Source organism: Botrytis sinoallii, assembly GCF_014898435.1.
Source record: "Botrytis sinoallii strain Bc 23 chromosome Unknown BSIN_001, whole genome shotgun sequence".
Taxonomy (NCBI): domain Eukaryota; kingdom Fungi; phylum Ascomycota; class Leotiomycetes; order Helotiales; family Sclerotiniaceae; genus Botrytis; species Botrytis sinoallii.
The window spans coordinates 1714438-1741834 of record NW_024066028.1 but is presented as its reverse complement, the minus strand read 5'-3'; the positions used below and the strand labels follow the sequence as shown (position 1 = coordinate 1741834).

At 44.9% G+C, this 27397-nt stretch overlaps 6 protein-coding genes across 6 annotated transcripts; 2 read left to right on the top strand and 4 right to left on the bottom strand.

Annotated features, from left to right (window-relative positions):
• Positions 1-2300: 2300 nt before the first annotated feature.
• On the bottom strand, positions 2301-3001 carry EAF02_000377 (uncharacterized protein; the record flags this gene model as incomplete). Its single annotated transcript, XM_038896425.1, has 2 exons — positions 2301-2596; positions 2764-3001. 2 exons carry the CDS (start codon positions 2999-3001, stop codon positions 2301-2303), a joined length of 534 nt encoding a protein of 177 aa, XP_038763284.1.
• Positions 3002-4636: 1635 nt separating this feature from the next.
• On the bottom strand, positions 4637-7833 carry EAF02_000376 (uncharacterized protein; the record flags this gene model as incomplete). Its single annotated transcript, XM_038896424.1, has 5 exons — positions 4637-5112; positions 5176-5249; positions 5354-7362; positions 7413-7563; positions 7673-7833. The coding sequence occupies 5 exons, from the start codon at positions 7831-7833 to the stop codon at positions 4637-4639; spliced, it is 2871 nt and encodes a 956-aa protein (XP_038763283.1).
• A 1580-nt stretch (positions 7834-9413) lies between these two features.
• Positions 9414-12261, bottom strand: EAF02_000375 (uncharacterized protein; the record flags this gene model as incomplete). Its single annotated transcript, XM_038896423.1, has 2 exons — positions 9414-11426; positions 11596-12261. The coding sequence occupies 2 exons, from the start codon at positions 12259-12261 to the stop codon at positions 9414-9416; spliced, it is 2679 nt and encodes an 892-aa protein (XP_038763282.1).
• Positions 12262-14342: 2081 nt separating this feature from the next.
• On the top strand, positions 14343-15995 carry EAF02_000374 (uncharacterized protein). The gene is made up of 2 exons (XM_038896422.1): positions 14343-15080; positions 15134-15995. The coding sequence occupies exons 1-2, from the start codon at positions 14931-14933 to the stop codon at positions 15947-15949; spliced, it is 966 nt and encodes a 321-aa protein (XP_038763281.1). The 5' UTR covers positions 14343-14930; the 3' UTR covers positions 15950-15995.
• A 301-nt stretch (positions 15996-16296) lies between these two features.
• EAF02_000373 (uncharacterized protein) lies at positions 16297-17445 on the bottom strand (the record flags this gene model as incomplete). Its single annotated transcript, XM_038896421.1, has 1 exon — positions 16297-17445. One exon carries the CDS (start codon positions 17443-17445, stop codon positions 16297-16299), a length of 1149 nt encoding a protein of 382 aa, XP_038763280.1.
• A 1723-nt stretch (positions 17446-19168) lies between these two features.
• Positions 19169-27282, top strand: EAF02_000372 (uncharacterized protein; the record flags this gene model as incomplete). Its single annotated transcript, XM_038896420.1, has 6 exons — positions 19169-19215; positions 19270-19822; positions 19872-19959; positions 20014-23052; positions 23112-23456; positions 23480-27282. 6 exons carry the CDS (start codon positions 19169-19171, stop codon positions 27280-27282), a joined length of 7875 nt encoding a protein of 2624 aa, XP_038763279.1.
• Between the last annotated feature and the right edge of the window lie 115 nt (positions 27283-27397).

Genomic DNA, 27397 nt, shown 5'->3' with positions numbered 1-27397 from the left:
CATAGAAACACACAAATCTGGCGATTTTCAGGTAGTGCAGTGGGAGCAATGCGCGCAAAGTTGTCATATCTGCCATTGAACAAGAGCTCTCAAACCAGCTCAACATTCTCATGAAAGAGAACCAATTGGAGGATAAAATACAACTCCAATTATCCAATTATCCACGACCGACATCAAGCTCGAACAACAACACCAAAGAAAACACACAATCGAAACGAACAAGAAGCAATTGATGGAAATTACACAGACTGAACAAGCAAGGCAACATGAGAAGGTTCAAGATTCAAGCTTGGGTTTCGATAAGAGATTATGTTAAATCGATACTAAATTGTGCTTAATTCAACCCGAAGTTCACCCAGAGATAGTTCAGTCACCTGCAATCCAACCAAAAACAAGGACAATGATAGCAGTACCAATGAAGGATTGAGTATGGAATTCTGGAATGGAACGAACTTTTGGGAATTTTATTACTTAAAGATAATTTCAACATAATTACATTTCAGACTACAATATGTGAGTTCTACGATTAGCAGATTAACCCATGTCAAGCTGATATACTCAGATTATGAGGATCTGGTCAGGATTTAATTCATGCTGTGATGGAAAGGAGGTATATAGGTGATATCTTGCCTCTCAATATGTTGCAGCTGCTGAAGTTCAAACAGGCCAAAGTCCAGGGAAGTGGAATCTGAAGAGGGTGTCATTTACAACTTGGCTTTGTAAGATTACATCTAAATATATCAAAACAGCGAAGTGAGTGAAAAAGAGCAGAGTCTGGATTTGAAGAGTATCTATAACAGGAGCTCTGCATAATCATTCACAACTCAAGAACAGTCCCAAAATTCACGGGCAGACAGTCGCATTTGTAGTCGTTCTTAGTAATGGCTCATAGTGAGCACCCAGATAGCTTTCTCCTATTCCTCTCTAACAGATCTTCATATCAGAAGCAATGCCCGACTTGCAAATATACTTCTCAGCTATCCTAAGTAACATATACTCTCGAAGCTAGGTACCAAGCAAATAGTCATCATCGGATCTCAAAGCACACCTATTAATCTCAACCCCCTTCCTCTCTTCCCTCCCACGATCCCTCCAAAACCTTGGCAAGTGCGCAACCCACAGTCCGGAAACGAGAGCTTCCACGTCTTCAATCTATCACAACTCACTGGAACATGCAAAAAAACCCTTCAAAATGCAAAATCTCGACAGATTTGCAGAATAATACACTAAACTATGCTTTAGTACTTTCCCTTTTCCTGAATATCCAGGTACCGCGACCATCTCACCCAGGAAACGCCGATTCCGTATTTGAAGCACAAAAAATACGCAGTTGAAATCGGCTCTATTGGCTACCTACTTTTACATAAAATGCTACTCAGACTTATGACCATGGCTAATTCCTCTTTTCGATTTTCCCCATTGCACATCTTCCTTTCAGATATACCTCCTGCAGCAACATGGAAGTTTTGCGTAGGGATAATTATCCAAAACTCACGCATGGGCAGAGCCAAGAATGATAGAGTCAGTCTCTAGCTCGTGGTCGGTGTATGTAGTAGGGGTGTAACAGATACCTTCCTTCTCTATTCCAGACCCAGCGAGTCGCGACAAAAATACCAAATCTTTCAAGTCGTGCAAAAACATAATATAAATCTATCATCTCCACATACCTACATACCTCCAATCCCAGACAAAACGATCAACCAACCTCGAATCTCCAATTGCCCTTGAAGGCCCTTCCTTTCCCACTCTATCCCGAGCAAAAATCTCACACATATCATGCACAGAACAGACCACAAATAAATAGCTTCATAGCCCTCTCAATTCTCTTCTCTATTCATAAGTGATAAATGATAATCATACTGTATACATTATCGCTCCCTCCCTCAAGAAACAAAACTCCCAACTCCAAAATCTCGCTAACTCAACTCAAACTCCTTACTCCTTGCTCGTGATATTTCAAAGGCAAAAAGGAAAGAAAAGAGGTAAATAAACCCTTCCCGCCGATCCATTTCTCTTTCCGCCGATTGGGAAATACATTTCCATCTCAGGCGTAGATTCTTCGAACGCTTTTGATTCGGGAACCATGTCATCGACTCGACCTCTCGCTCGCTATCAATCAAGCATCGTGAATTTTTCAATCCTCCTTCGTTCTTTCGTTCGCCTCCTTAAAACACCATTCCTCACACCCTGCAAATCCATCCCATTGTTTGCCAAATAGAGTACCATCCCAACCCGCAACTCACCCATTACTCTACTACATTTGCCTCTCCTTCTCGCCCCTCCCCCTCTCCTCCTCCCCCTCACCCCGGAAACGCAGCCGGTGGTCTCGGCGGCGTCATAAGAAGTCCATTTCCATTTCCATTCCCATTCCCATTCGCACCCCCATTCGCACCCCCACCCCCACCCCCACTCCCACCCCCACTCCCACTCCCACTCCCACTCCCACTCCCACTCCCATTCCCACCCCTCTGCGAAGGTGCCATAAACGAAATCTGTCTCGCCCTCGCCGGTTTCGCCGGCATCGCTATCACCTTCGCAAACGCCTCCATACTTGCTTCATGATCCCGCAGTCTCCTTTCGTGTTTTCTCATAAATTCTAGGGGTGGGTTTGCGTCAGTTCTTACATTCCTTGATTGTAAACTTAGTCCTCTGCTTCTATATTCCTATCCCAATTTTTCACGTGATTCCTCCCCTTCCTCCCTCCCCACTCCAACCCCTTGAGAAAAATATGAATAAATAAATAAATAAATAAATAAAACACACCTTCATGTTTCCTCACCTCCTCCTGATGAATCCTCATCTCCTCCGCATGTTTCAACGCCTCCGTCTCATAATACTGTTCCATCTCATACTGTTCCTGCGCGATCCGATCCGCCTCGGCCTGGATGCGCATCTGGGCTTCCATCATGCGGTCCTGCGCCGCGCTCATCTCGTCGAGTTCGCGCGCGCGCTGTTCGGCCTGTCGCTCATATTCGACGATGCGAGGGGGTTTTTGAGACATGGTGGCGAGGGTGTGGAGGGGTGGCTGTGGTTGTGGTTAGATGGTAGGTGTGCTGATTGAAGACGTGGGAGTGAGGATGAGAAGGGCGCATGTGTGAATTGATGGGTTTTTATTCAATCAGTCAATCAATCGAGTTCAATTTTCAGCAATAGAGAGAGGAGAGATAGATAGGTAGATAGGCATCCAAGATACGTATATAACAAGTAAGGAAGTCAGCAAACCGACAAACCGACAGACAAACCGACCGGTATAAATCCCAAGCGATAAAGAAATCAAGAAATCAAGAAATCCATCCATCCGCACCCCTCCCCATCCCCCCCCCAAAATCAAAACAACTTAAGATTAAGTTTTGACGAAAATCTCGCCTTCCACGTTTCGACACCCATCCGCATTGTCATATCCCTCCTCACCATCCCTAATATCTCCCATTACACACCATACGCATCTCCAATCTCCATCTTCCCTTTCTTCAAACCCACCCCATCAGGACGTTTCCCTGCGGTTTCATTTGCAAATTTTCCATACCATACCGTGTCCAGTTGCGGCGCTGCAAATCTGTAACAGATGGGTTTGAGACAAGTTCGTGTGTCAGAATCGTGGGTTGCTTGGGCATCTTGCAATTCCTTGCTCAGGCGAATTGTTTAGTCATCGTCGATTGTTTTAGTCTCGGGTCTGTGTTCTCCACTCTTTCTTGGCATTTCTGAAGCGAATCAAGCGATGGAAGAGTTATAGGGATGACTGTTTGTATGTGTGCGCATGGGGAAATTGTTTCGTTTGCATCGTGGGATGTGAGTTCTCTGGGTCTTGGGTTTGTTACGAGAGTTATAGATCGGATTTTTTTTCTTCATTGCGATGTGTTCGGATTTTCGATCTTCGGATACCTATCCAAGAAGAATGAGAAGGTTGAGACGGGGAATTGTTTCTCTGGCTCGTCCTGTGATTTCATGGCGGGTGTATGTACATATAATATATACTTGGTAGGTACGTACGACGGGTTCATCTTAACTTTTGTTGATAGATTTTGTTAGAATACTTTTCGTTATGGAAAGTTATATATTCAGATCTGTAAAGAGAACAAAATACAAGGAAGAAAATCGATATACAATAAATCTGCAAACATTCAAACGCCTACCCTAATTTTGGTTCCAATCCCAGTGCCAACTCCATGTAACTACACTCAACCCCAACTTTCCTCCAATCAAATTTACCAATCGATACGCCTCCCTCTCCCCTACTCTCACTTCCCTTCTTTTTTCCGCCGGCTTTCTTCCCCTTCATTCTCCCCCCATCCATCGCAAACCCAATCTTCTCATCCAACTTTTAATTGTCTTTCGCCTGCCTCTCCTTCTCTAACCCTCCACCTCTCCATTCCCCAACACTCCATCCAACTCATAAACCGGCGGCAACTTCAAGTAAACCCATCCATCCTCTCTCTCCTCCGCCTCAAAAATCGCTATACTAACTTCCTCATCATTCTTACACCTCCCCTTATCCTCTCCATTCAAATTAAAATTCCTCTTATGATTCGGGAACGAAATCCAAAGATTCTTCTCCTCCTTCCCCTCACTCCCAGGAATAGAAACTGAACCATGACCCGAATCTCCAATCAACCCATCACTCAAAACAAACGCCCTCTTATGCGGACACATCTGCTGACTTTGCCAACCATCTCCCCTGTACTCTCCAACCGCCAAACTGCGTATCCCCCCTCTTCACACTTGCCGAAATCCCACTGGGCGCCTTATCCGCGCCCTTAAAATGATCTTTCTTAATCACCCTCTCCCAATTCAAACTCGTCCACTTCACATTCCTGAAATCCGTCTTCGCACTCTCCTTCGTCCAATCCACCGGTCTCGTTTGTCCCCGCTCAACCTGCACATCCATATTCTCAACCCGATCATCACAATTATCAAACTGATTAAACCTTTCTCTCATTTCCTCATCCTCAATCGCAGCTTTCCATTCATCAAAGAAACTCCCCACTAATTCCTCCATCTGCGCTTCCAAACTCGCACAAATACCTAGCTTATCTTCCAAGATAACTTCGCGGAGATATTTGATCCCGCCGGGAAGAGCTTCCAGCCATCGGGCTGTACGTTGTAGTTTATCGGCTGTGCGGATGTAGAAGATGAGGTTAGCGGTCTAGGATCGAGAATAACCGAGCTGGGGGGGACATCTTTGGCTAGGAGCTCGCTGTGACGGGGGTGTAGCGCCACCTTTCCGCCAACAAAAATATTGAAACCTTTTTCTGTGGCTATGAGTCCGAAAACTAATGACAGCCGATTAGGGTAATTGATATTCAACAACATGAAACAAGAATCAAGCCATCAAAACCAGAAATGAGGGACCTACTCTTTATTCTGCGCCTCAGCACATTCCCTCACACATCCACTGACACCTCCCTTAATCTTATGCGGCGATCGAATACTCTTATACCTCTCCTCCAATCGAACCGCCATCCCCACCGAATCTCCAATACCATACCGACACCAAGTAGTTCCCACACAACTCTTGACCGTCCGCAAACTCTTCGCATACGCATGACCAGATTCCATACCTCCTTCTACCAGCTCCTTCCAGATCGCCAGAAGATCCTGTTTCTTCGCTCCAAACATGTCGATTCTCTGACCGCCGGTAATCTTAGTGTAGAGATTATATTTCTTCGCCACATTTCCTATAAGGATCAACTTATCCGGCGTGATTTCTCCCGCAGATACTCGTGGCACAACAGAGAACGTACCATTTCGTTGAATATTCGCTAAGAAACGATCGTTAGTTTCCTGAAGCCCATGCAGCGGACGCGAAATAACGTGTTTGTTGTAGAGCGAGCTGAAGATCGATCCGATCGAAGGTTTACACGCTTCGCATCCCTGACTCTCGGGGTCATTTCCCGCTTCTCGCATTACCTCCGCGAGGGTCTTTAAACCCTTGACGGAAATAATGTTATAGAGATCTGCGCGTGAGTAGTTGAAATGAGGACAGATGTGATTTTTGACTTCTTGACCCATGGACTTCATCGTACTGTTGAAGATGCTGGTTACCAGGGGCATGCAGCCACCACATCCCGTTCCGGCTTTGGTGCATGATTTGACGTCTCCGATGCTTTTGCATGTGCCTTGCTTGACTGAATGGACGACGTCTCCTTTGCTGACATTGTGACATGAGCATATTTGAGTGTCGTCGTCCAAGTCGTCTCCACCTTCATCACCTTCCTTGCTGGCTCCGAGGATAAACTGACTAGGTGGTACATCTAGCATCTTTTGATTCTTTACCATAGGCACCAGTTTGACATAATCTTTCGTGTCTCCAATCATCATACCACCCAAGAGATATTTTCCATCCATGGTGAACAAATATTTCTTGTAGACAGCTTGGAAAGGATCTTTGTACGTAAGTGCCTTAACCGGTGACGGCCTAGGTTCAGTCGTCAATTGTATCGAAGAACCCGAAGAATCTTTATCCTTCCTCGCCGCTCTCATCGGTAAATTTTTAGGCCCATCTCTATCCGCGAAGAAATCCCCAAAACTGGCAACCTCCACTCCCAACAACTTCAACTTCGTGCTGAGATCGGGTCGCTTAAATTTCCGATACGCATGCATCTTTGCCTGTGTCAAGTTGAACGACAACACATCTGCCATTTCGATTCCCGGCGCAATCAACCCGAAGGTTTGATTCTCCCAACTCGCACACTCGCCAATCGCGTAGACGTCTTTGACACTCGTACTCAAATCATCTCCGACGACGATTCCTCCTCCGCGCTCCGCGCATTTAATGCCTGCTTGACGGGCAAGTTCGTCGCGAGCCTTGATACCGATGGCAAAACAGATGGTCGAGCATTCCATCTCGTCTCCATCTTCAAACACCACACCCTTCACCTCGTTCTCCTCTGTCACCTCGATCTTGCCAACTCGTTTGGACAACATGACATCCAAACCCAATCCTCTCACCTGTTCCACCACCAAGCCTCCAGCATCAGAATCAAGCTGTCGACTCAACACCCACTTGTTCCGCTCAATCAAATGTACTTTTTTATAATTCTCCAGATCCATCATAGCTTTCGCAGCTTCGAGGCCCAAGAGTCCTCCACCCACCACAAGCCCATGTGTATCCTTTTTCTGATCCGAAAACCGGATAAGATTTTCCAAATCCTCTATATTTCGATACACAAAAACTCCTTCGGCATCATGCCCGGGTGTTTGCGTCGGCACAAGGGCATCAGATCCCGTAGCCAAAACAAGAATATCATACGCGACCGTTTTCGCCCGACGCACACGTAACTTTTTTGCTGGAATGACAAATCTCCACAACCTTGGTATTGATATGATAATTGAGGGACCCGGCCGGAACATCCGCATACTAATCTCTGCATTAACCCTAAGAATTTTACACAAGACCAAAAGGTAAAACTCACCCAAGTTTTCGGATTCAGATACAAATTCTCCACAATCCGATGTTGAAAAAAACTCGTCAGACCAACTCGATTATATGCGAGATGTGATTCTTCGCCTATGACCACGATATCGTATTCTCTCTTCTTCGCATCCAATTTCATCAATTTCTCTCTAGTTCATCATTAGCATACATCCCAGAACTGAACCTCATCCACCCAAGCTGAGCATCAACTCCAACGAAGATCCCCCATATCCAGTAAGTCCATAAATGAAAACTCACATAAAAGCAATCCCCACCATCCCCAACCCAACAACCACCACTTTCTTTCTCTCCGCCCCTGGATTCTCATTCCCAGATGCATTTACCCCGTCCAACCCCCCATTCCTATTACTCAAATCTTCCACCACCTCGACCGGAACCTGCGATTGCAACTTCGACATGACGATACCCCTGCTCCAGGAAAAGAAAAAAGGAACCTATATAATCTCCCAATCCGTAGGGTATTTTCGTATGCACTGAAGAGAAGTTCACTGTACGAGTATATCCCGATCGAGCCTCAAACACGTAGATATATATATATATATATATATAAGTATATTTAATACACTTTCTGCCCAGTAATAAAGTGTTCACTTGAGCTTCGATGAAAGAAGAAGAGAAAATGAAACACACACACGTGTATATGTAGGTATATATATGTTTTCCCAAGAAGAATACTAAAATTCAAAGAAAACAAGAGATCAGAAGCAAAGTAAAGTAAAGTAAGAAAGTACACAGTATATAGATATATACATACATGCATCCATCCATACACCCACACACTTATCTCCAAGCCCGCCACAATCTCTCTATCAACCCTAGGAGAGCATCAAAAGATACCGAGAAAAATGACATCAAAATCAAAATCAAAATCGATATCAAAACCAAACAAATCCATTCCATTCAAATCCATCCAACCTTACCTCACTCTTCCGCCAACCACTCAACCAAGCCACTCACCAACCAATCAATCGATACCCAGCACCCCCCGTCCTCCCCCCTCAGAAATCCTCCTCGGAAACCCTTCAACTTCCATTCCCACATCTCCCCCGTTCCCACAACCCCATATCCCACCCACCCACCAATCAAACCCCTCAAAAACAAACCCCCCTCGCCAACTCACCAACTCAATTTTGACATTTACATTTCCTCGGTCAAGTACCCATCCACCCCATTCCATCTGCTATCAACACATTATCACATAGAAAGAAAGCACGCACAGATATACATATACCTATCTATCTAAGCCCCCCTAGTGCCAATGCAACCAACTAACTAACCCAGCAGTACCACAAAAGAATTCCCGATAAGAAAAGTGTTTGAGCATCCATTCCGTGGAGTGGGGCTGTTGATAGCAGATAAGAAGTTTCCCGTGCTAACCTTGACTCTAATTGGTCAATTGGCGATGCCGTTCAATATTCCCATTCTCTGCCGGAGAAGGAACGGAAATGCTACTTGCTATTTGCTTTTGATAATTTACTTCTGGAGACTTTTTTAGTCAATACTTTGGATGTTAGTCTAGACCGGGCAGTGATAATGTGGGTAAATGGAGAGGGTCATCGAATAGCTGTACAGGAGTACCTGTGTTATGAGTATCGGAGCAAAGATTGTTCTACCTAGGTAGGTATCTGAGATAAGATGGAAGAAATGGAGGGGCAAATCAATAGATAAATAATTGTATTAAGAGTCTGTTAAGAGAAGTAGAATTTTTATTGAAGTAGAGCCTATGCATTTAACCACAAACCAAAGCAGCGCAACGCAGTGCTCTATGAAACTATCGCATCTAGATCAAACCTCGAACGCCAATCAGTCCCGACATTCGCTTACCTGGTATCCATGACGATTTAATAAAGGAAAAATCATAATACCCCTTGTGCCGTTCCAAATGCCAAAATTTTGTGCCGGACAAATCATTTTGTCAGGTCTTGTCATCCCATGATTTCGAAGAAAGTTGCAAGAAAAATAAAAATGAAAATAATCATCAGCATCCTTCACTGTCACCGTCATCACTCATGCTACCATAGCCCGCATCGTTTTCCATGCCAACAACTTGTGCAGTAATGGTCAAGCATTTCTCCACCATTTCTCTCTTCAATTCAGTCTCCAAACCACTCTTCTCACCATCTGTGCCACCGATCCAAATTCTGAGGTTGCCAGCAAATTTTTCCAACGAAGTAGCACAGGTCGAGGCAATCAAAGTATGTTCGTGCATCTTCTCAACAAGCTTGTACATTGCCGTGAAACCAAGTAAAGTGAGATTGACCGGAACAATAGAGTCGATAATTTTTGGCGCGTTCTCAGGATTAGCTGGCATAGGAAAGCGTTCCAAATAAGCAAGGGCCATTGCGCAATGGATCGAAGTTCGAATGTCTGGTAAATTGGCAACAGATGTTTTGATGTTAACATTTGATGACACGGGCATCTTTTGTTGTCCTGCACCAACTGCCTTGAGAGCCATAGCGATACTTTGTCCACGTTTTTCTTTGACGAGAACGGCACGCGCAACGAGAGCACGAATTTGAGCTCCGGATCCAGGAGGTGCTGTTTGAATGGCAATCTTGATATCATCGGCAATGGTTTTGTAACTTGCAACGTCTTCATCCTCTACCTCCAGACTCTTTGCCAAGGCTTTGTGGAGTGTAAGACTTGACCACCAAGCTGCGACAGCATCAAGAGGGCTCCGAATAGCAAAATCATCCACCACGCGGTCCATACCACAGTTTACCTCTGTATTGCTGGTGGTGGGTAGATTCCATGCAAGATTATAAGCACGTTGTACAACGGCATCGACCAAGACATCATCGCACTTATGCTCGAGAAGGGTAGCGAGGTGTTCGGGTAGCTCATCTTGTTGCTCTTTGGACTGAGAAAGAACTTGCTGCATTTGTTTTGCTTCGTTCCATTTCCATCTAGCCATTTCCTGAGCACAATTTCGAATGATTTTAGATCCAGTAAATCCAATCTCGTTTAGCTCCCATAACAAAACACGAATGTGTAGTGCTTTGAGCATCAAGCGGGCTGGAGTGTCAGGGAGTGTACCAGAAGCCAATAAAGTCAGTGTCAAGCGGCTTTTGCTGACCTCAACATCGCCACCAGTCAGCTGTGCGTCAAGAGCGATAGTCCAGGCTTTAATCCGAGCAATCTCTTGCTCTTCCGTGGTACCAGTCAAGAAAGAATAGAGCGAAGGTCCAACAATGTTGCGACAGGTGAACTTGCCAACCTTCATACACAAAGCAGCTGCCTCGAGAAAGAAATTGTGTCTTGGTACCCAGACCGTTTGAACGGCTGTAAGCCAAGCCTGTCTTCTGACTTGTATAGAAGAGGCGAGTGAAGGTGCAGCGGCTAAGTTAGCAGACTTGGAACCTTTGGCATTTGGCTTGGGGCTGAACAACGAAGGTAAGAAGATGTAGAGGAGGAGACCGAGTGCGAGAGAGTATTGAAGATAATGTATAGTCTGGCTTGCTGGCAAGTGATATCCCTGGAAGTTGACCTCCAACATTGAATGAAGACCACGGCTCAAGGCTCTAAGGAAGTGAGTAGGAAGGGCCATGAGACCACGTGCGCCAGGTGTATCAGTCTCTTGCTCTGCCTCTGAGAAGCCTTGCACAATCATTAGACCAGCAAGAGAGCCGACCATGAGCTTGCCAAAGTATCCACCATTCCATGCGTTAGGACCGATTGGTTGGCGGTTCTGAGTGACGTATTGCGTGGGAACAGCAAAAGTTTCTTGACTCATTTGCCCATGTAGTCTGCGCATATCGTCTGGTACAGGTATCATACCTTGATCGGAGGAAGGTGAAGGACCTGGTGTGTTGAAATCTTGAGCGTATTGATATGGATTCATTGGCTGTTGCATGGGACCGAAACCCATCGATCCAGAGACAAAGAGCTTCTCGAAAGCGTTGATGCGTGTCTTCATTTGATTATTCTCATCCTGTAAACGTGAATTGCGCTTCTCTAAATGCCGAATGTATTCAGTGGCCTTGGAGAGGACCTATTTAGAGGAATGATTAGCATGGCTTGAGCCTTGGATGTGAAGTGAAGACATAAAATAGTGGCGTGATTTTGAGACTCGCATGACATGTTGTCCAACTGATTGTCATATCCGCAGATACATCGACTCATATTTGCATACTGGAAAAAGAAATAAGAAAACAACCTACTGTAGCTTTGTTCAGTTTATGAGCCGGAGTTAAACCTTGTAGTTCGTCTCGATCATCAGCTGTCACTTCACCACGAGCGCTCTTTTGCATTATCCGCAGACTTGGTACACTGTCCCGAAGAGCCGCGATCTTGTCGTTCAGGTTGTTGCGATATCTCTTCTCAATCATATTGTGCGCCGTCGTCTTCTTGGCAGGTGGGTGGTGTCCTCCAGACTCGTCGTCGTCCTCATCGTCGACCTCGGCGGAGGATTTGCGTTTGCGACTCATATCTTGTGATTCGGGTGAGGAGATAGAAGTGGTCTTGGAAGTGATGGAAACTGGACTGTGTTGGTTTTGGTATTGCAGATGAGGTGGCATGGCAATATCGCGCAGCTTTTCTTGTTGAGCTGCAGTAAGTCCACCGTTCGAGTTCATACTATTGTACCTTGGACCTATATCTTGAAGGTCTTCTTGTTTCGGCATCGGGGGATCCCAATTCAATGGGGTCGAATATAGTCCGCCGTCGTAGGGCGGGGTAGTCTCGTCCCAATTTGTTGGAAACAAAGGATCGTCGTCGAGGCCTAGTGAATCTGCAAAAATGGCTGTTTGATCAAATTCATTGGAAGATTCGAGACCGGCTGATATTCCCGACAACGTCGGATCGAAAGAAGAATTCTTGGATACCATGATTTGGCACATCACCTCGAAAGGTGTCTTATTATACAATAGGTTATGTTATGTGGAATCTGGGGATGGGGATGTGGATGTGGTGAGAAATGTGAGAAAGTGGTTTGATAATTGGGAAGGTTCTGAAAATCGAATCAGATAAGACAAGGATTGAAATGTGCACAAAATGTACGAATTGAGACAAGCTTGCGAATGATTGAAATGATTGGAAGTGAATGGGAGGGAGGCAGGAAGGGAAAGTGGTATGGAAGGAAGGTCGAGAGTCGAGAGAGTTCACAATTGGGGGGAATTGGGATATATTGGATTATCGACCGATAAGCCGTGGTGGTCTGATTTTATCGTATGATGGGCCGTTCCGCAGGAATTTAGTCGAAAATGAAAGGAGACTAGCTACATTAGGACAAGTGCACGAGAGAAGTCAGAAGTTAGAATGGATACAGATGTTGCATGAAAATGGATCACTTGCTTTTCTTCATCAAGTGCTTGGTACTCAGTGATTGATAATAATACCCAGGTATCGGTTTATTATGATAATTGTTACAGTATTGCTTTTCTGCTTCTTCTTCTTCTCCCTCTTCGACCACGAAATCTAACTACAATTATTGTCTTGGATATCACCTTGAACCTGGACATTCATTCAATCTTATACGTCGTCAACAACTAAACAGTCAGTCTGCTAGCTATGTTTTGGAAGGGATCAAACACAGCCAGCCCAGCGAGAACGAGGGGTTGGGAAACCTAGAAACCTTCATGGTATTGATTGATGACGCTCCGCTAGGCCACTGCTGTGGAGGCCTTTTCGCTTCGCTCTATGGAAGACTAAAGAGAAAGGGAGAAGGAGAAGCTTAAAGGAGGAGCTCAAAGGTACCGGTCTATGTACGGCAAATTACAGTGGATCCATTCCAATCGAATACACCAAGAACATCCATATCTGCCAAGCTACGAGTAGGTAAGGAATTAGTCGAGGAGCTTGTTCTTGCCAAAACGCGGGGTGAACAATTGCAAGTAACAAGTGAATAAAGAACGAACCCTAATGACTCATTAGCTACGAGGTAGACTTTCTAACCTCAGGACCTCGGAAGACTGAGGTACCATTTTGATTATATTTCCATATCGTTGATGTGGTCTCTACCCATGTCTTGAATTTGAGTACTGTTGTATCACTCATTCAGTCGATTTTAATGAAGCCAAAACGAAGACTTCGAGAAGCCTACCAAGTGGAGTTGCACATCTCAATTATGTAATCATCTAAAACACACCGTGATCCGGCTGAAAGTGTCAAACTAAACTTTGGGTACACCATGCGTAACAAGCGAAGGAATTCCGTTGGATGCGTGGGTAGTTTTGTGTACGCATTGCCCTGAATCTGGTGTCTTTCAGCCAATCATTCTGCCCTAAGCGTACATGCTTTGAAGACAGTGTAGTTCACGCGATCAAATGAAGCTATGGGTCAACTTTGGGGGAGATGCTGTCTTGAACGGGTTATCTTTCTCAAGATCCACAAAGAGCTGTCCTTTAGTTGCTGTGCCACCTCCAACTGTCCTTCGCCAAATGAGCGAATAGCTTCGGAATGGAGATTTGATAATCTTTCACTCAGAAAGCTCGTCGATGTAGTCACTGTACAATGAAAAGCCTTCCTTGACAGAGCTATGTAAAGTAGCCGTTCAATGGCGATACGCCTTCATGAGTCTTAATATGTTCGCATGTTTCCATTTTCTATTCTTAGATCTTTCAACATTGTTATTCTCCCAGCATTGGTATTCATGACTGTTTTATTTGTGCCTTGTACATATTTTGTATCTAGTCCAATCGTATTTGGTCAGAAGCATTTCTCTTCTCATTATTTCAAGATTCCAAAAGACTCAGGTCCCCCAGATGACACACAGCGACAACAATGTCGACAAATATTGGTTTGTAAGATTCCTCATCGATAGTTCACGACAATGGAAGCGTTATGATTCAACATTAGCTTCGTGAGCTTGTCATACGCTCTTATACTTATGATTCAATAAACCTTGGAGTATACTCGCAGATATTTTGACAACGTCAATGTATTCGATTTTGAGTTAATTCATGAGGTATGCACCAATTATTGACTTTTTTTTATCTGTGTAAAGACTGTATGGTTCCCGTTGTTACACGTCAAACGTCAATGATGAATCCATCAGAAGCTTTTAAGTTTGTGCTCTGTTATACTTTCATCATTGATGTTCGAGAACCAATACTGGTAAACTCAAATGACAGACAGAGTCTCAGATTCCTCGACCACGCACCATCTTATGCTCATTTCTCCGCATGCCCAATCAAAACACTTTGAATGATTTAAGTCGGATTCTGTCGGAAAATAGAACGATTGCCAAGTCCGATTGTTGTTAACTCCCCGAGAAAGGTGGATTTGGCCCGCTAACAAGCAGGATATCTCCTGGTAATTCTTGAAAGTGGGGTCAATCAACCAACGGCTCCCTCTTTCTCGGACATTCGATTGATAATCTGGGGAAGAAATAGCATAAATGATCCACCGATAATTTGAACTGCGCAAAAGATGAAAGCATAATGTACATGGCAGCGTTTTTCTTGCATACCAGCTCACCCATAACTTATAAGTAGCAAGATATTTCTCAACTCAAAAGATTTTCTAGACATTATTCCGCCTGTCTTAAATAGCCACTATGGATTCTGCTAAGTTCTCTCAATTCAACGTTTCGGTCAAAACATACAAGACAGTCCGAGACCATGAAATCCAAGCCTACATTCTCGTACCCAAAAACATATCTCCTGGGCCCCATCCTGTGATCGTGAAAATTCACGGTGGCGGTTCGGTAAATAGCTCTCGGATGCCCTTCCACTTTACAGATACTAACCCACAATCTAGGTAGCCGGATCAGGAGTCTTCGCTCCTTGGTTTCCTCAGTACCTCCTAGCCCTCGCGCTTCGAGAATCTGCCATCATTATCGCGCCAAACTATCGACTCCTCCCAGAATCAACTGCTCCAGAAATGATCTCCGATATCTCCGATTTCTGGACCTGGATGCGTACATCCTCATTCCAATCTTCTCTTCCCCCCAATATCACAGCCAACCTCTCTCACACTCTCTTGTATGGCAATAGTGCAGGTGGGCATCTCGCCATGCTATCTTCACTAACCGAACCGGAAAATACCATAAAAGTATGCATAGCCGCATATCCGCAACTAGATATCGAAGATGAGTGGTTCTGTGAAAAATTTGAAAAACATCCTTTTGGTGTACCCATACTTCCTACAGAGATCTTGGATAATCATTTAGAAAAGATGGAGAAGGATCCAAGTAAACGAGAACTTGTTTCCGATACAAAAGATCCATGGGAGAGATTGCAACTTATTCTTGTGGTGATGCAGCAAGGAAGATATAAAGAAATATTTGGGCAAGAGGAACATGTTTATCCTTTCCGAGTTCTCGAAAAGATATCTAGAGATGAGGTGAAGAGAAAGATGCCTTTCCTTTGGCTATATCACGGAGAGAAGGATGACGTTTTACCTGTTGCCGGCACCACGAAGTTTGCTGAAAAATGGCGGGAGGCGTTTGGAGGGGAAGAGTTGATGGTACATATTGAAGAGGGCGCAGAACATGGGTTTGATACTGAGACAGATCTTGATGCGGGGTGGATGAAGGAGAGATTGGAGAAGGTCGTGGGGGTTTGGTTGAAGTAGAGGTGATTGAGTGGAATACATATTTTTATCAAATCAGACATTATGAATATATGTGGATAACACTGTGAAAATCATAATATCCGGATCGTTATTCAAGTAAAGTGTATTTGTAGCTTATGTGATCTGGGAAGAGTTTACTCGTGGAGGGCAAGTCTTGATGATGCATTGGCCTGCGGAAATACAAAAGGCACGTGATACTGATCATCCAAAGCTCATTTGTTGATTATAATTCCCAATTGTCCGAGAGTCTTTGCAGAAATTCGACACATTGATAATCACTTGTAATAAGACTGCTTCTCGAGTAATTTTGAAAAGTTGGCGGAATCAGAGTACAACCTGCAAGGAAACTAGCTGCCAACGAGTCTGATAAGTCCGTCATTGGTCTTATACTCCTTCAGAGCTTTTTCCTTCCACGCATCCCACTTCTCTTCGACCCCAAAACACTTCAATATCGCGGTAGCTAGAGGAAGTGCGTATTTCCATTCAGTCTCAAGAGCAAGACCCCAGAAAACCCTCCTGATTTTCTCATCTGCGCTGTCGCTAATTGATCCAATCATACCTCCTTTGTGAAGCAAATCAAGCAAGACCTTGTCGTCTAGACTTAGCGGTACCGAACCTCCGCATAACGCCTGCATATCTGCAGTAACTAATGAAGGACCAAAAGCTTCCTCTCGTGGCACCACACGTGCCATTTGCCAGTCAATGATGCCAGTGATATTTAGCTGATCATCAACGAATAGGTGATCGCCTTTATCATCCACATGTTTGAGATAGAATCTCTCCACACCATCGCTGTCAACACTGCGCTTGAACTGATGAACATTGTCCTTCAGAAAGCGGTACACCAAATAGGCATTGATTGGGTACTCGGTGTAGAGTTGGCCGTCCGCGATGAGCTCCAGATACTGCTCAGCAAAAGCACTATAATACTCGGAAGAAGTTGAAAACGGGCCCCTCGGATCAAGTACAAGGAACCTATCGCTCGCACACTTAGAAACTTGTAATTGAGATGAATGCAAGCAAAGGGACTCAGCTTTCTCAAACGGGTGCTTCTCCAACTCTTTAAGAATTCTCGCAAGACCAGCCCAAACTTTTGCCTTCTCTTCCTTGCTTGCCTCGCCACTAGACCAACATATTCCAGCTACCTCCTCCATAAGGATGAAGCTAACGCCGACTCCATGGTCTCTGTTTGTGCCTGCCAACCCATAACTAAAAGCATGTGGGGCGGGAACAGCGGTCGTCTCGAGAAACTTCAACGTGGCATACTCGCTGCAGATAAGATATTCTATCAGCGAGATAGAGACAGTGTTGCAGGTCGCAACGCGGGGAACTCGTAAAAACCATGATGGGGAGCCATCTTCAAATCGTATACGTGCGTGGTAATTAGCGGCTCCCATGAAACTCTCATCGCCACTCAACGAAAAATGTTCGATGGTGCATTTTCGCCCGCTATTAAGACTTGAAGCGTGTTTGCATGCGGCTTCATCATCGATCATTGATCGGAGGCGCGTGATTTCAGCTTCATTCTGCGCGATCCACGCTGCATCGTCCAGGTCCTGATAACATTTATTTACACTCTCGCCAGACTTGATGAGACGGTATTTTCCTCACCTGATTGCACCCGTGAAAAGGCGGCAACATATGAATGCTGCATAAGTATTGAGAGCATGAATCGCACCCACCAAGAGCGCGCACGCTCGGTCGGTCACAATCAACAACCGAACAAGTAAAGAATCTCAAGCTCATAACAGGAAGAAGCAGTTTTGTAGAAACGGATATCGTTGTACAATTTCAACAAACCAAATCGTTGCTGGGATCAACCAATTAGAACTAGTAATTCTATTGGAGCTGGTCGCAGGTCCTACGATTGGCCGAAATGTGTATCTACACGTGATGGGGCATTTATAAATGCCCCGGCGCTAGTGTCATCTATCTCTAGACGTTTCTAGTTATATCTTTGAAGTATGTATCTTTAAAATTCACTGGTGAATTATTCTGCGAACAGCAGTATCACAAACCTACCATTATACACCTTGGCTTGTACTAGAAACAGAGATTTCGCCTCGAGAAATTATAGACCGTGAAGGCCGAGGGATTGTGCTTAGCAAGTTGTTTCAACTGGAAAAAAAGAACCTTGGCATAATTCTACGCTTCGCAATCCTTCACGATCAGGACCAATAATCCAGTCTTGCCAGTACTATCATCGGGAGTGGACATTCTTTGAAGATTCACTGACCTTGGGAAATTGGTATTCACTCTCTCGGACATCATGGCTAGAGTTATTTATCAAGATACAAGGGGGAAGTCTGTTGGAATCCCAGGGTAGAGCACATTCCGCCACCGGGCAAACATGAAAATTGAGTATGGGCGAAGCAAAGCTACTTGTTTGTTGTCGAATATTCCCCACACTGTCACTGCCTCGAGTTCATATGCAATGATTGCGGTGATCTATTATTGAAGCTCTTGGAGCGGTTTAGATCACCGAATAAGTAAGTTACGAAAAGGTTAGACATATTCGCCTTACAACAACGTTATTATTTCCATTCGTCTAATTCATCCTTCTATTCCATTTTTACTTTTTTGGAACTCGATAAGCATCGAATCACTTCAATACTTGATTCTTCTCTGGCAGTTTCGACGAAGATAAAGTCGTGGAACCCCAGAGGAAGGTCGTGGCCATGTGGCTTTGAGACTTAGTAAGTTTCATTCGAAACCGTGCCTCCTAGTAAGATCGACGCACAGAACAACACCAACCCTATCACGATGTGCACTTGTCCAATGACTATTGTTATTTTAGTTTTAGCCTTTGGAAGAATATTCATTTCTCTCAATGCCGGTACCTGTCATTGTTAGAGCTTGCGTTACAGTTGCCTTCAACACTTGTCCAAGTCGGGACAGTCATTCCAAATTGAGTAGATTTTGGTGCCCTGATCGTCGTTTAGGAACCCACTCATTCGGTGTTTTCTTCAATCTCACGATACTGCTAGAGACATGGCAGCCTTAGTATGCACCCGTCTTGTATTCTAGTCTCATCTACTTTTCATCAACCTTAAACATCTTCGATATTAACAATTGCTGTTGTTGACGACGCCGGCGCCGAACATGAGCTCGCGTTGATAGCAAGGAACATAATGTTCACTCATGATTTTCTATTCTTGAATTTACACCCATAGATTGGGTTTTTTACATTTTAATAATTTCTTTTGTCGCTGTGTCGTAATGGCTATACCGGATGCTATTCAGACGCTGTCTGCTGCTTTCTCATTGTTAGTCCATCAACCTCAAATCTCTTTGGTCATTTTCACTAACAATCACTAAAGTGGTATTCTTCTGCAGGCAGCGACAGGCGCTTTACTTATATATGCTAGGGGTCATGGTTTAAATATCTTCAAGGACGGCCGGAGGCTGGTCCTCGTTCTGTTCTTGTTGTTTTCTGTTTTATGGGCACAGATTGGTTTTCTAGAGCTCTTAATGCCGACGACGGGTGCCGGAATTTGTCAGGTTGGGTTAATATTTACAACGGGCTTCGATCAGTTGGCAAGGGTGGCAATCGAACAGTTTTTGTTGTGGTCGATTGGGCATGGAACGAAGATCACCGTCATTCGAGCTATTTTGCAAGGACTATTGGTTGTCCGATTGATTGTGGGAGGCGTTTTGGTCGGCATTACTCGCCCTCAGTTTTCACCTACATGTGTCGCCGAAACTTCGATAATACCGGTGGCAATTGTAGTTCTAGTTATGGACCTTATTCTTGTTGGAGCTTTACTCGTCCAGGCCGGCTCTTTGGGAATGTTTGGGGATCGACGTGAAGACCGAAAAGTACAGAGTCGAGCTCTATTGCTTGTCATCGCAGGCTTTGCGGTTTGGACTGTAGTATGTGCTTAAAATGTTTTTCCAACGCCGTTACTGACAGGAAGTTTAGACCAGTGTACCCATGATTCTTGGTATACCTAGCATTATCCTAATCGTACGAACTGTCGTACCAGCAAATGGCCTCCTTGTACTCGTTGGTGGGTGCTGATCATCTATGGTTGTCGTGATGTACTAATATCAATATCTTATAGGCATGGTTACAATATTTCCGGTGGCATTGTTGTCGCCGAAGCAAGAGGATTCTGTAACCGCCGGTGCAAAATCTCCATTCTCTACAAGCCCGATGGCATCATCTCGAGGCATATTCCAGAATGGTATAGGCGCTGAAGGATCCCCAATAATTAGTCGTACTGGCACTAAAAATCAACTTTTTGTAGTCAATCCTTCCTCAACGCCACCTCAGGGAGATGTACGGGGCTTCACGAAACTCGACGACGATGGAGATTCAGGGGCAACACAAGTTCCAGGTGGTGTATTTCCCGCCATTTTCGCTGCATCATCACTGGCTTCGGGCCAAGCAGCATCCAATTCAGCCTCCCCTACACGCCCGAAAGTATCCGTTCGAGGTCTTGCCATCTCGAAGCCTATGGTCAGTGATGAATCTGATCCTAATACGCCTTTTGCCAAGATAGCCACGATCGATCTTAAGACTGCTGTAATGAACGATCGCGAGCGAAGAGAAATGGCCAGCAAAAAGTCTCCATTCAATACTCCAAGAGCAGTTCCCCTACGACCAAGAATGTCGCCAGAAGAAATGTTAAACAAAGCCAATGAATCTGCAAGGAAAGGACCACCTTATCAATCCAAAGAGTGGACGGCGGATTCTGGACTTTCTACTTCTGCATTACTTTCTCCTGCACAGGAAGTGCGACGTCGGTCACCACGAGGAATTAATAGTTTAGAAACCCTGGAAGAGAAGCAGACTTATAGACCTATCGTCGGATTACCATCTATGCCTAGAGCTCAGAATCCAATGCCACCCCGACAGAATGCTGTCCCTCAACCAGAAACAGTTATGTTAATGAATGACATTATCTATGATAATCCTACAATAGTACAGTCTATCATCAGTAGAACCCCTGGCCATTCCAAACAAAAGTCCTTGCAGGAACTTTCGCCCTTGACTCCTTATACTTCGACATTTCGACCACGGGAGTCTGTAATTGACAGAGCGAGACCTATTCCCAGGCACAAGAATACTGGCATGTTTGGGAATGAGCCACTGCCAGGCCACAGGCGTACCAAATCAGGCTCTTCAATCTTTAGCCGGAAATCTTTGTTCGCTATTCCAGATGATGCACCAGAGCTGCCCCCACTTCCACCAAAGCCACATCCAGTGTATACTGCTGCCGAACTAAAGAAAATTTTACCTAATGATACCAAAAGTATGACACTTAACGAGAAGATAGAGTTCTTATTTCCAGCTCCGCCAGAAGTCAGTTTGCTCAACAATCGCCGGTCGTCCGTTCCAGATCTTCCCAGTATGGCTAGTCAATCAGCTATTGAGGATGAGACAGACTTTCAATACAACCCCATTTCAAAACGGACGACAATCATCGCAGCAGTTAGTCCGCAAGTTTATCCAACACAACAGGATTCGACAGAAGCAAATCTCAATCGCGAAACGTATCGTTCAAATGCAGTGGGAAGTCCGTCAAAGACGTTGGTGCCAAGTCGGATCTATAGCGACGCAAGCATTCTCAAATCGAAGAGCGAGACGATCCCAAGTAGCTCGCATAATGAGAACGCCCAAGCGTCGACTCCTTTGGATGAAGATTATTTGAGCGAGACTAGTCCATCGATTGCATCTGACACATATAGAAATTCTTCGTATTCTGCATATTCGCCACTGAGAAGTCAAAGGTTTACACCTGATGTTGAGAGGTTGGAAAGAATGTCGGAAATTCCAGTAGAAGACGATGAAAATGAAGGAGAGGTCATGGTTGTCATGATGGATTCTGCTGAACATCGAAGATCTATGGCCGAATCAGCGGTGGGTGACAGGGAATCTTTCATTTTCGATATCAATGGCTTACCAATTGATGCAACACACACTTTCCCAACATGGCATCGACGTATCGGCGACGAACTGCCTGCATTTTCTGATCGAAGATCGAAGCATGGATCCCGGAAAATTTCACCTCCCACTACATTACAGTTAGAGCCACCACGTGGAAGAGCATCTCCAATTCTCATTCGTAATGCAGAAGCATCTCCACTATTAGACTCACCAGGAAGGGCACTTCAAGAGATTCAAGATCAATTGAATCGCATTGAAGAACCAAGACGTCCATCACTGGGATCGATTCTACGTCGTATGCCAGCTACAGAAGAGCTCGAGGACCTGGGCTACGATGAGGGTATGGAGAGGTTACGATTACTTGAAAATCTCGAGAGGGAAATGGGTGAGCAAGAAAATGATTGGCAACAGATGCATCAGAACTTCAGTCCTGACTCTGATTCCTCAATTGGTTCTCTTGCTACACCAGAATTTCAAGAGTCCCCCGAACTTAGAAGATCGACCATGGAGACAACCGATCCAAAGAGATTATCGTTGGGATTACGCCGCACTTCATCTCGGATTATACGTCAACGGATGAGAGAGAATATGGCTGGGACGTCCGCAGAAGATGAGATCATGTCTTCTCAGGTCCAAGAGAATCCTATTTTGGGTGACTGGCAGCAGCGCTTGGCTAATGCCCAGATGTCTTACATGGAGAATGCACCAGCGATCTCTCATTCGCGAAGTAGCAGTATAAATTTCTTGTCGGTGTCCAAAGCACCAATGGGAAGCCCTGCTCCACTCGAGACCGAGCCAGAGACGGAGTTGGAAAGTGAATATGAAAGCGAGGAAGAAATGATGGATGATGAACCGCTAGTTGCTTCGCCATATCACCCAAATTTGTTGTGGCAGCCAGTAGTGCACTCACCTAGATTAAATACCTCGTCACTCTGGAGCCCTGTTCATGACAAGGCCTCCATGGAACCCAGTCAATCTCCTGAGCTTCCAGCAAAGTATTTACGTCCCGCGCAGCGGACATGCGATGTTGCAATGGTACTCAGTAGCAGTAATTTATGGTCGAAATCATCTTTGAACATGCAACCTAGCAGCGTTTTAGCACAAACGCTGTGGAGATCAACATCAGTCCAAGCAGTTACTGTTAAGGCTCGCCCGGTGACCCAAAGACCCCCTAGAAGATCCAGGCATATGACGCTTTTGGCAGACATTGGTATGTGATTATTGATATTCTGTTACTAAAGATAGGAACAAGCAGCTAACAATGAATAGTCGAAAATCCCGAGCCTCTCCCTAACAAACGCGAGACGTTGGGAATATTTCAATTTCCATGGGGCGAGCGATCTGACACAGCTATACCACAGCAAACTTACAATTCATCGTTTCAGGCTGGACCACCATTGAACGCGATGCTCGACTCGAGGTCTCATCAATTGGAATCTGATGGACTGGAATATTCATCTACATCATTTTTCGATTACGACGAGGAAGAGGAGTTTGACTCCGAGATGGAAACTGAAAGTGATGACGATTTCGACGAGACCACTTTGTGGGAAATTGCAAGCATGCTCAAGACTACCGATCTTCCTTCAAAGATAGCTTATTGCCACCACCAAAGTCTCCCCAGAATATCATTGAAGATTATGATGACTATGAGACGAGCTCAGAGACTGATTTCAGCTCGGAAAATGAAGATTATGAGGAGTTCAATAACGAATTTTATGGAGACTATAATGAGGCTAGAAACTCGACCATCATTTTTTCTCAGGAAGATATCATGAACTCCGAGGATATGGTTATTTCTAACGTGGCATCACCACTCGTCGTGTTGGATGAACAGAGCTCCCAAGAATTGTTCGAATTTTCGGGTGATTCTTCCAGGTCTCTGGTTGAAGACTCGCTACTTTGGGATCATACCCCGTCACCAAGCACCAAGGGGTTCGAGTATGGTTTGCCTCAACCAACTTCGGATGTCTGGCAATCTTATATCCCATCATCGCAAGACACTATTCGAACGAAATCTCAACCGTCGCTTTCAGTACCTGAAATTTCGACCCACAGCCTTTGGAATGAGAAGGACAGTGATGTTTCTGAGGAGCTAGAGTCAGATATGGAACTTTGCTTTGAAATTCAATCGCCGCCTACCATTTTCAGAAGTCTCATGTGGACTCCAGCGGTTTCTTTTGAAGTTCCAAGTTATGGTCTGTTCTCTATCGAATCCAAGCGTCAAGATTTCCGCACAACCACGCAAACACCGGCTGCACTTGGTATCAAGAAGGTCCAGCGGGTAAACTCATCCACACTTTCGGTACTTTCTTCCGATAAGTTGTGGTCAATCGAAGAATTTGTGCCACGCACAAGCAAGAACTGGATTTTAACAAGTAAGATTAAACCAGCTTCATTGACAGTTGCCGCTAGTCGCTCTTTTATGTGGACTCCAACTCCGGTCGTTGCTGGTGAGATCATCGAAGGTTTGTTTCAATCAAGATCATCTCGTACCAATTATCGCACGACCGAGCTGGAGCCAGCCGCATTGGTTTTGACATCCAAAGTAAGAAGTGTCCCGGGAACCCTTTCAAACTTGGTATCCAATAAGCTTTGGCGTCAACCATGCTTATTGCACCTGAAGCGTGATCATGATTGGATTTCGGAATCTTCTATTCGACCAGTTAGTCCGTCGATAGCATCCGAGACAAGTTCTGGAAGATCTTCACCTGATATTTCAGATGCGTCATCTATCGCTTCAACGAGTACTAAAGCATCGTCATTGTTCTCCTTCGCTTCCGTTTCATTGGGTTCCGTTTCCATGCGAAGAACTCTTTCAGTAAAGAAGAAGGAAGAAGTTATTCCACCACCGCCACCTCCTGCTGACCCAAGCAAGTATCAATCGAAGCTACCTGTTCGTCAGGCTTCTCTGAAACCAACTCCAAGATCTCCCCCAAAAGCTTTGCCTTCAACACCACTCAGGCAGTCAAAGGTTTTGTCTTCCAGAGATATATTCGAGGCACGAATTCCTCCCAACTCAGAAAAGCCCCAATTGTCGAAATTCCGTAGATCTGTGGTGCCGATGAAACCAGCCAAGCCAGCTCACAGAGCTATTAGACATCAATACAGATCTACCGTTGCCTTCCGTGCCAACTGGGACGATGCGTTGAACGAAGCTATCATCGCAGGATTACCCAGATCTAAGACAACATCTGCCGAATGGGATCTTTCTCTAAACGAAGCTATAACTCTCGGAACACCACCGACTATCGAAGAGCCCCAGATATCTCTGGATCTCTTAGAACTGGACCTCATAGAACCCATTGCAGAAAATACCACCGGGCCAACCTATTCCGCTATCTATAATCCCGCAATCCTCCACCCTGTTTTCTTCACCGAAACTCTCGTCTCAGATGTGGACAATATTCATCCAGCTGCTGTTGGACACACAAAACTTCTATGTCTCACAGCGAGCGTTGATGATTGGGATCGCGCATTGGGAAAAATTGTGCACACCGATACGACACGTGTGCAACGTCCAACGGTGTTTGCTTTTATGTGGAAAGACGCGCTGAAAGAGGCTATTGCTGCGGGGATTCCGAAGGAATTAGAGAGGTCTGATGTTGTTGAGTTTCAGAGAGATACTGTGGTAATGACTGAAAGTGTTCTTCCTAGCTATGAAGTTTCGCCTCCTCACCCAGAATTCTTCACAGAATCCATGGTTTCGAGTGCCAGCGATGTTTATCCTGCGGCCTTGGAATATGTTCAAGATCCGAGATTCGATTCTGCTCTTCTGCACCCGGTCTTCTTCGCTGATGTTCTCATTTCATCTACAATGGATATTCACCCTTCTTGCATCGGACATTGCACCATCACAAGTTCTTATCCAATTTCTGAGTTTAGTCTCTGGGTCCCCAAATCGACAAGCATGACGTCAGTCGTAGACAGTGGTCTATGGACAGAACCATCAAAGTCTGTTTGCGATACTCAGCCACAATTTGAGATGTTAACACTCGACCATTCTCGAAGACTTATTGCGCAAAAGGATCTTGAATTTTCTACGTTGGAATCTTATGAGCTTTGGCAACCATCCTCAGCTTCCCTCATTTCAAGAAGTTGGCTACATTCTTCGAGCAAGCCTAAGGTCACCCACAATTTCCTATTCCAGAAGCCTGCCGTTGAGATTATTAACCAGAGTGATGCTTTGATGTGGGAATCATCGACAAGAACCGCCGAGTATATTCCGGACATGTTTGCAAACTTGAAGCACGATCATATCCAAAGACCTTCAAGTGCTCGTTCTTCACTTCTCCCATCTCTTGAATCTACAGAACTTTATAAGGTATTGGAAAAGAGTGAGCCTGAGATTCACTGGCTACGTACATCTATCACTTCACCCGTCGTCGCGCAGAACATCTCTACGATGTGGACTGCCAATGGGTCATCCACTCCGGACTTGTTTTCAAGTTTAATGTATGAATCTACCAAGAGAATATCTGCTACTCATTCATGCATTCTCCCACAGCTAGAGTCCTCGGAGCTTTTCACGCCTAAGGATAAGTCACAGCCAGAGATTGATTGGCTTCGTGTATCTTCTGTGGAGTCCATGGTCGAAGAATTTGTTGCAAAAGCAATAGTTGACGATGATACACCACTCCCTAGAGAGCCTACATTCGAGGAGTTGATGACTGATGTAGAAACTCTTACCGAAGAGGAGATTGCCGAGCTACTTGCTGCAGATGAATTTATGACAGAAGAGGACTTGGTTGATATCTCTGTTGCAGACGAGTTCCTGATCGATGCAGGATCAGACTTACTTGAGCTTGAGATAATGGATATGCTCGAATTAGATTCTACAACTTCTGAAGAGCTACTTGACCTAGATCAGCCTCTATCGCGAGCCGAAAAGTTGTGGAGCGCATACCCACAGATTGCAATGGAAGCATCCACCGGTACTTGGAAAGTAACTCCAGTGGCTGCCATCGCTCGTCCAGATATCTTTGTTAAGAGCAATGACTCGCATCCTCAGAAGTTGACAACCTCCTTCCATGCACATATGGCAAGGCTCGAGTCATCACAGCTATTCGCATCGAGCTTCGTTTCCAAAAGTGAAATTGACTGGCTTCATACCTCCTGCTGGTCTGACACCTCAAGTTCGAAGTCAGTGTTGACCCCAAGTGCTCCTGAGACCTCAGCCAACTTAGCCCCACCCCCCGTGCTCATCAATGCGAAGACTTGGATGCCTAAGCCATCACCTATAGCACAGGTCTCTATGGGAGCCGTGTGGATTCCATCCATAACTCGCAATGAATTTGAGCTCCCCATGTTCTCCAAACAATATAATCCACCCTTGATCCGCAGGAGCAAACAGGAACTCGAGAAGAAAATCGAAAGCACCGAATTGTGGACAAATGAGAGAAGCACTCCGCAAAGCCCTAAACACTGGTTGTTAGGCTAAACAACAATAAAACGGAATGTTATTGAATGGTCATTGTATATTAAGTATGTTTGATGAATTTGTATACTATAATTTGTGCATTTTGGGTTGCCTCTGTTGGATTTGCATCAAAGGG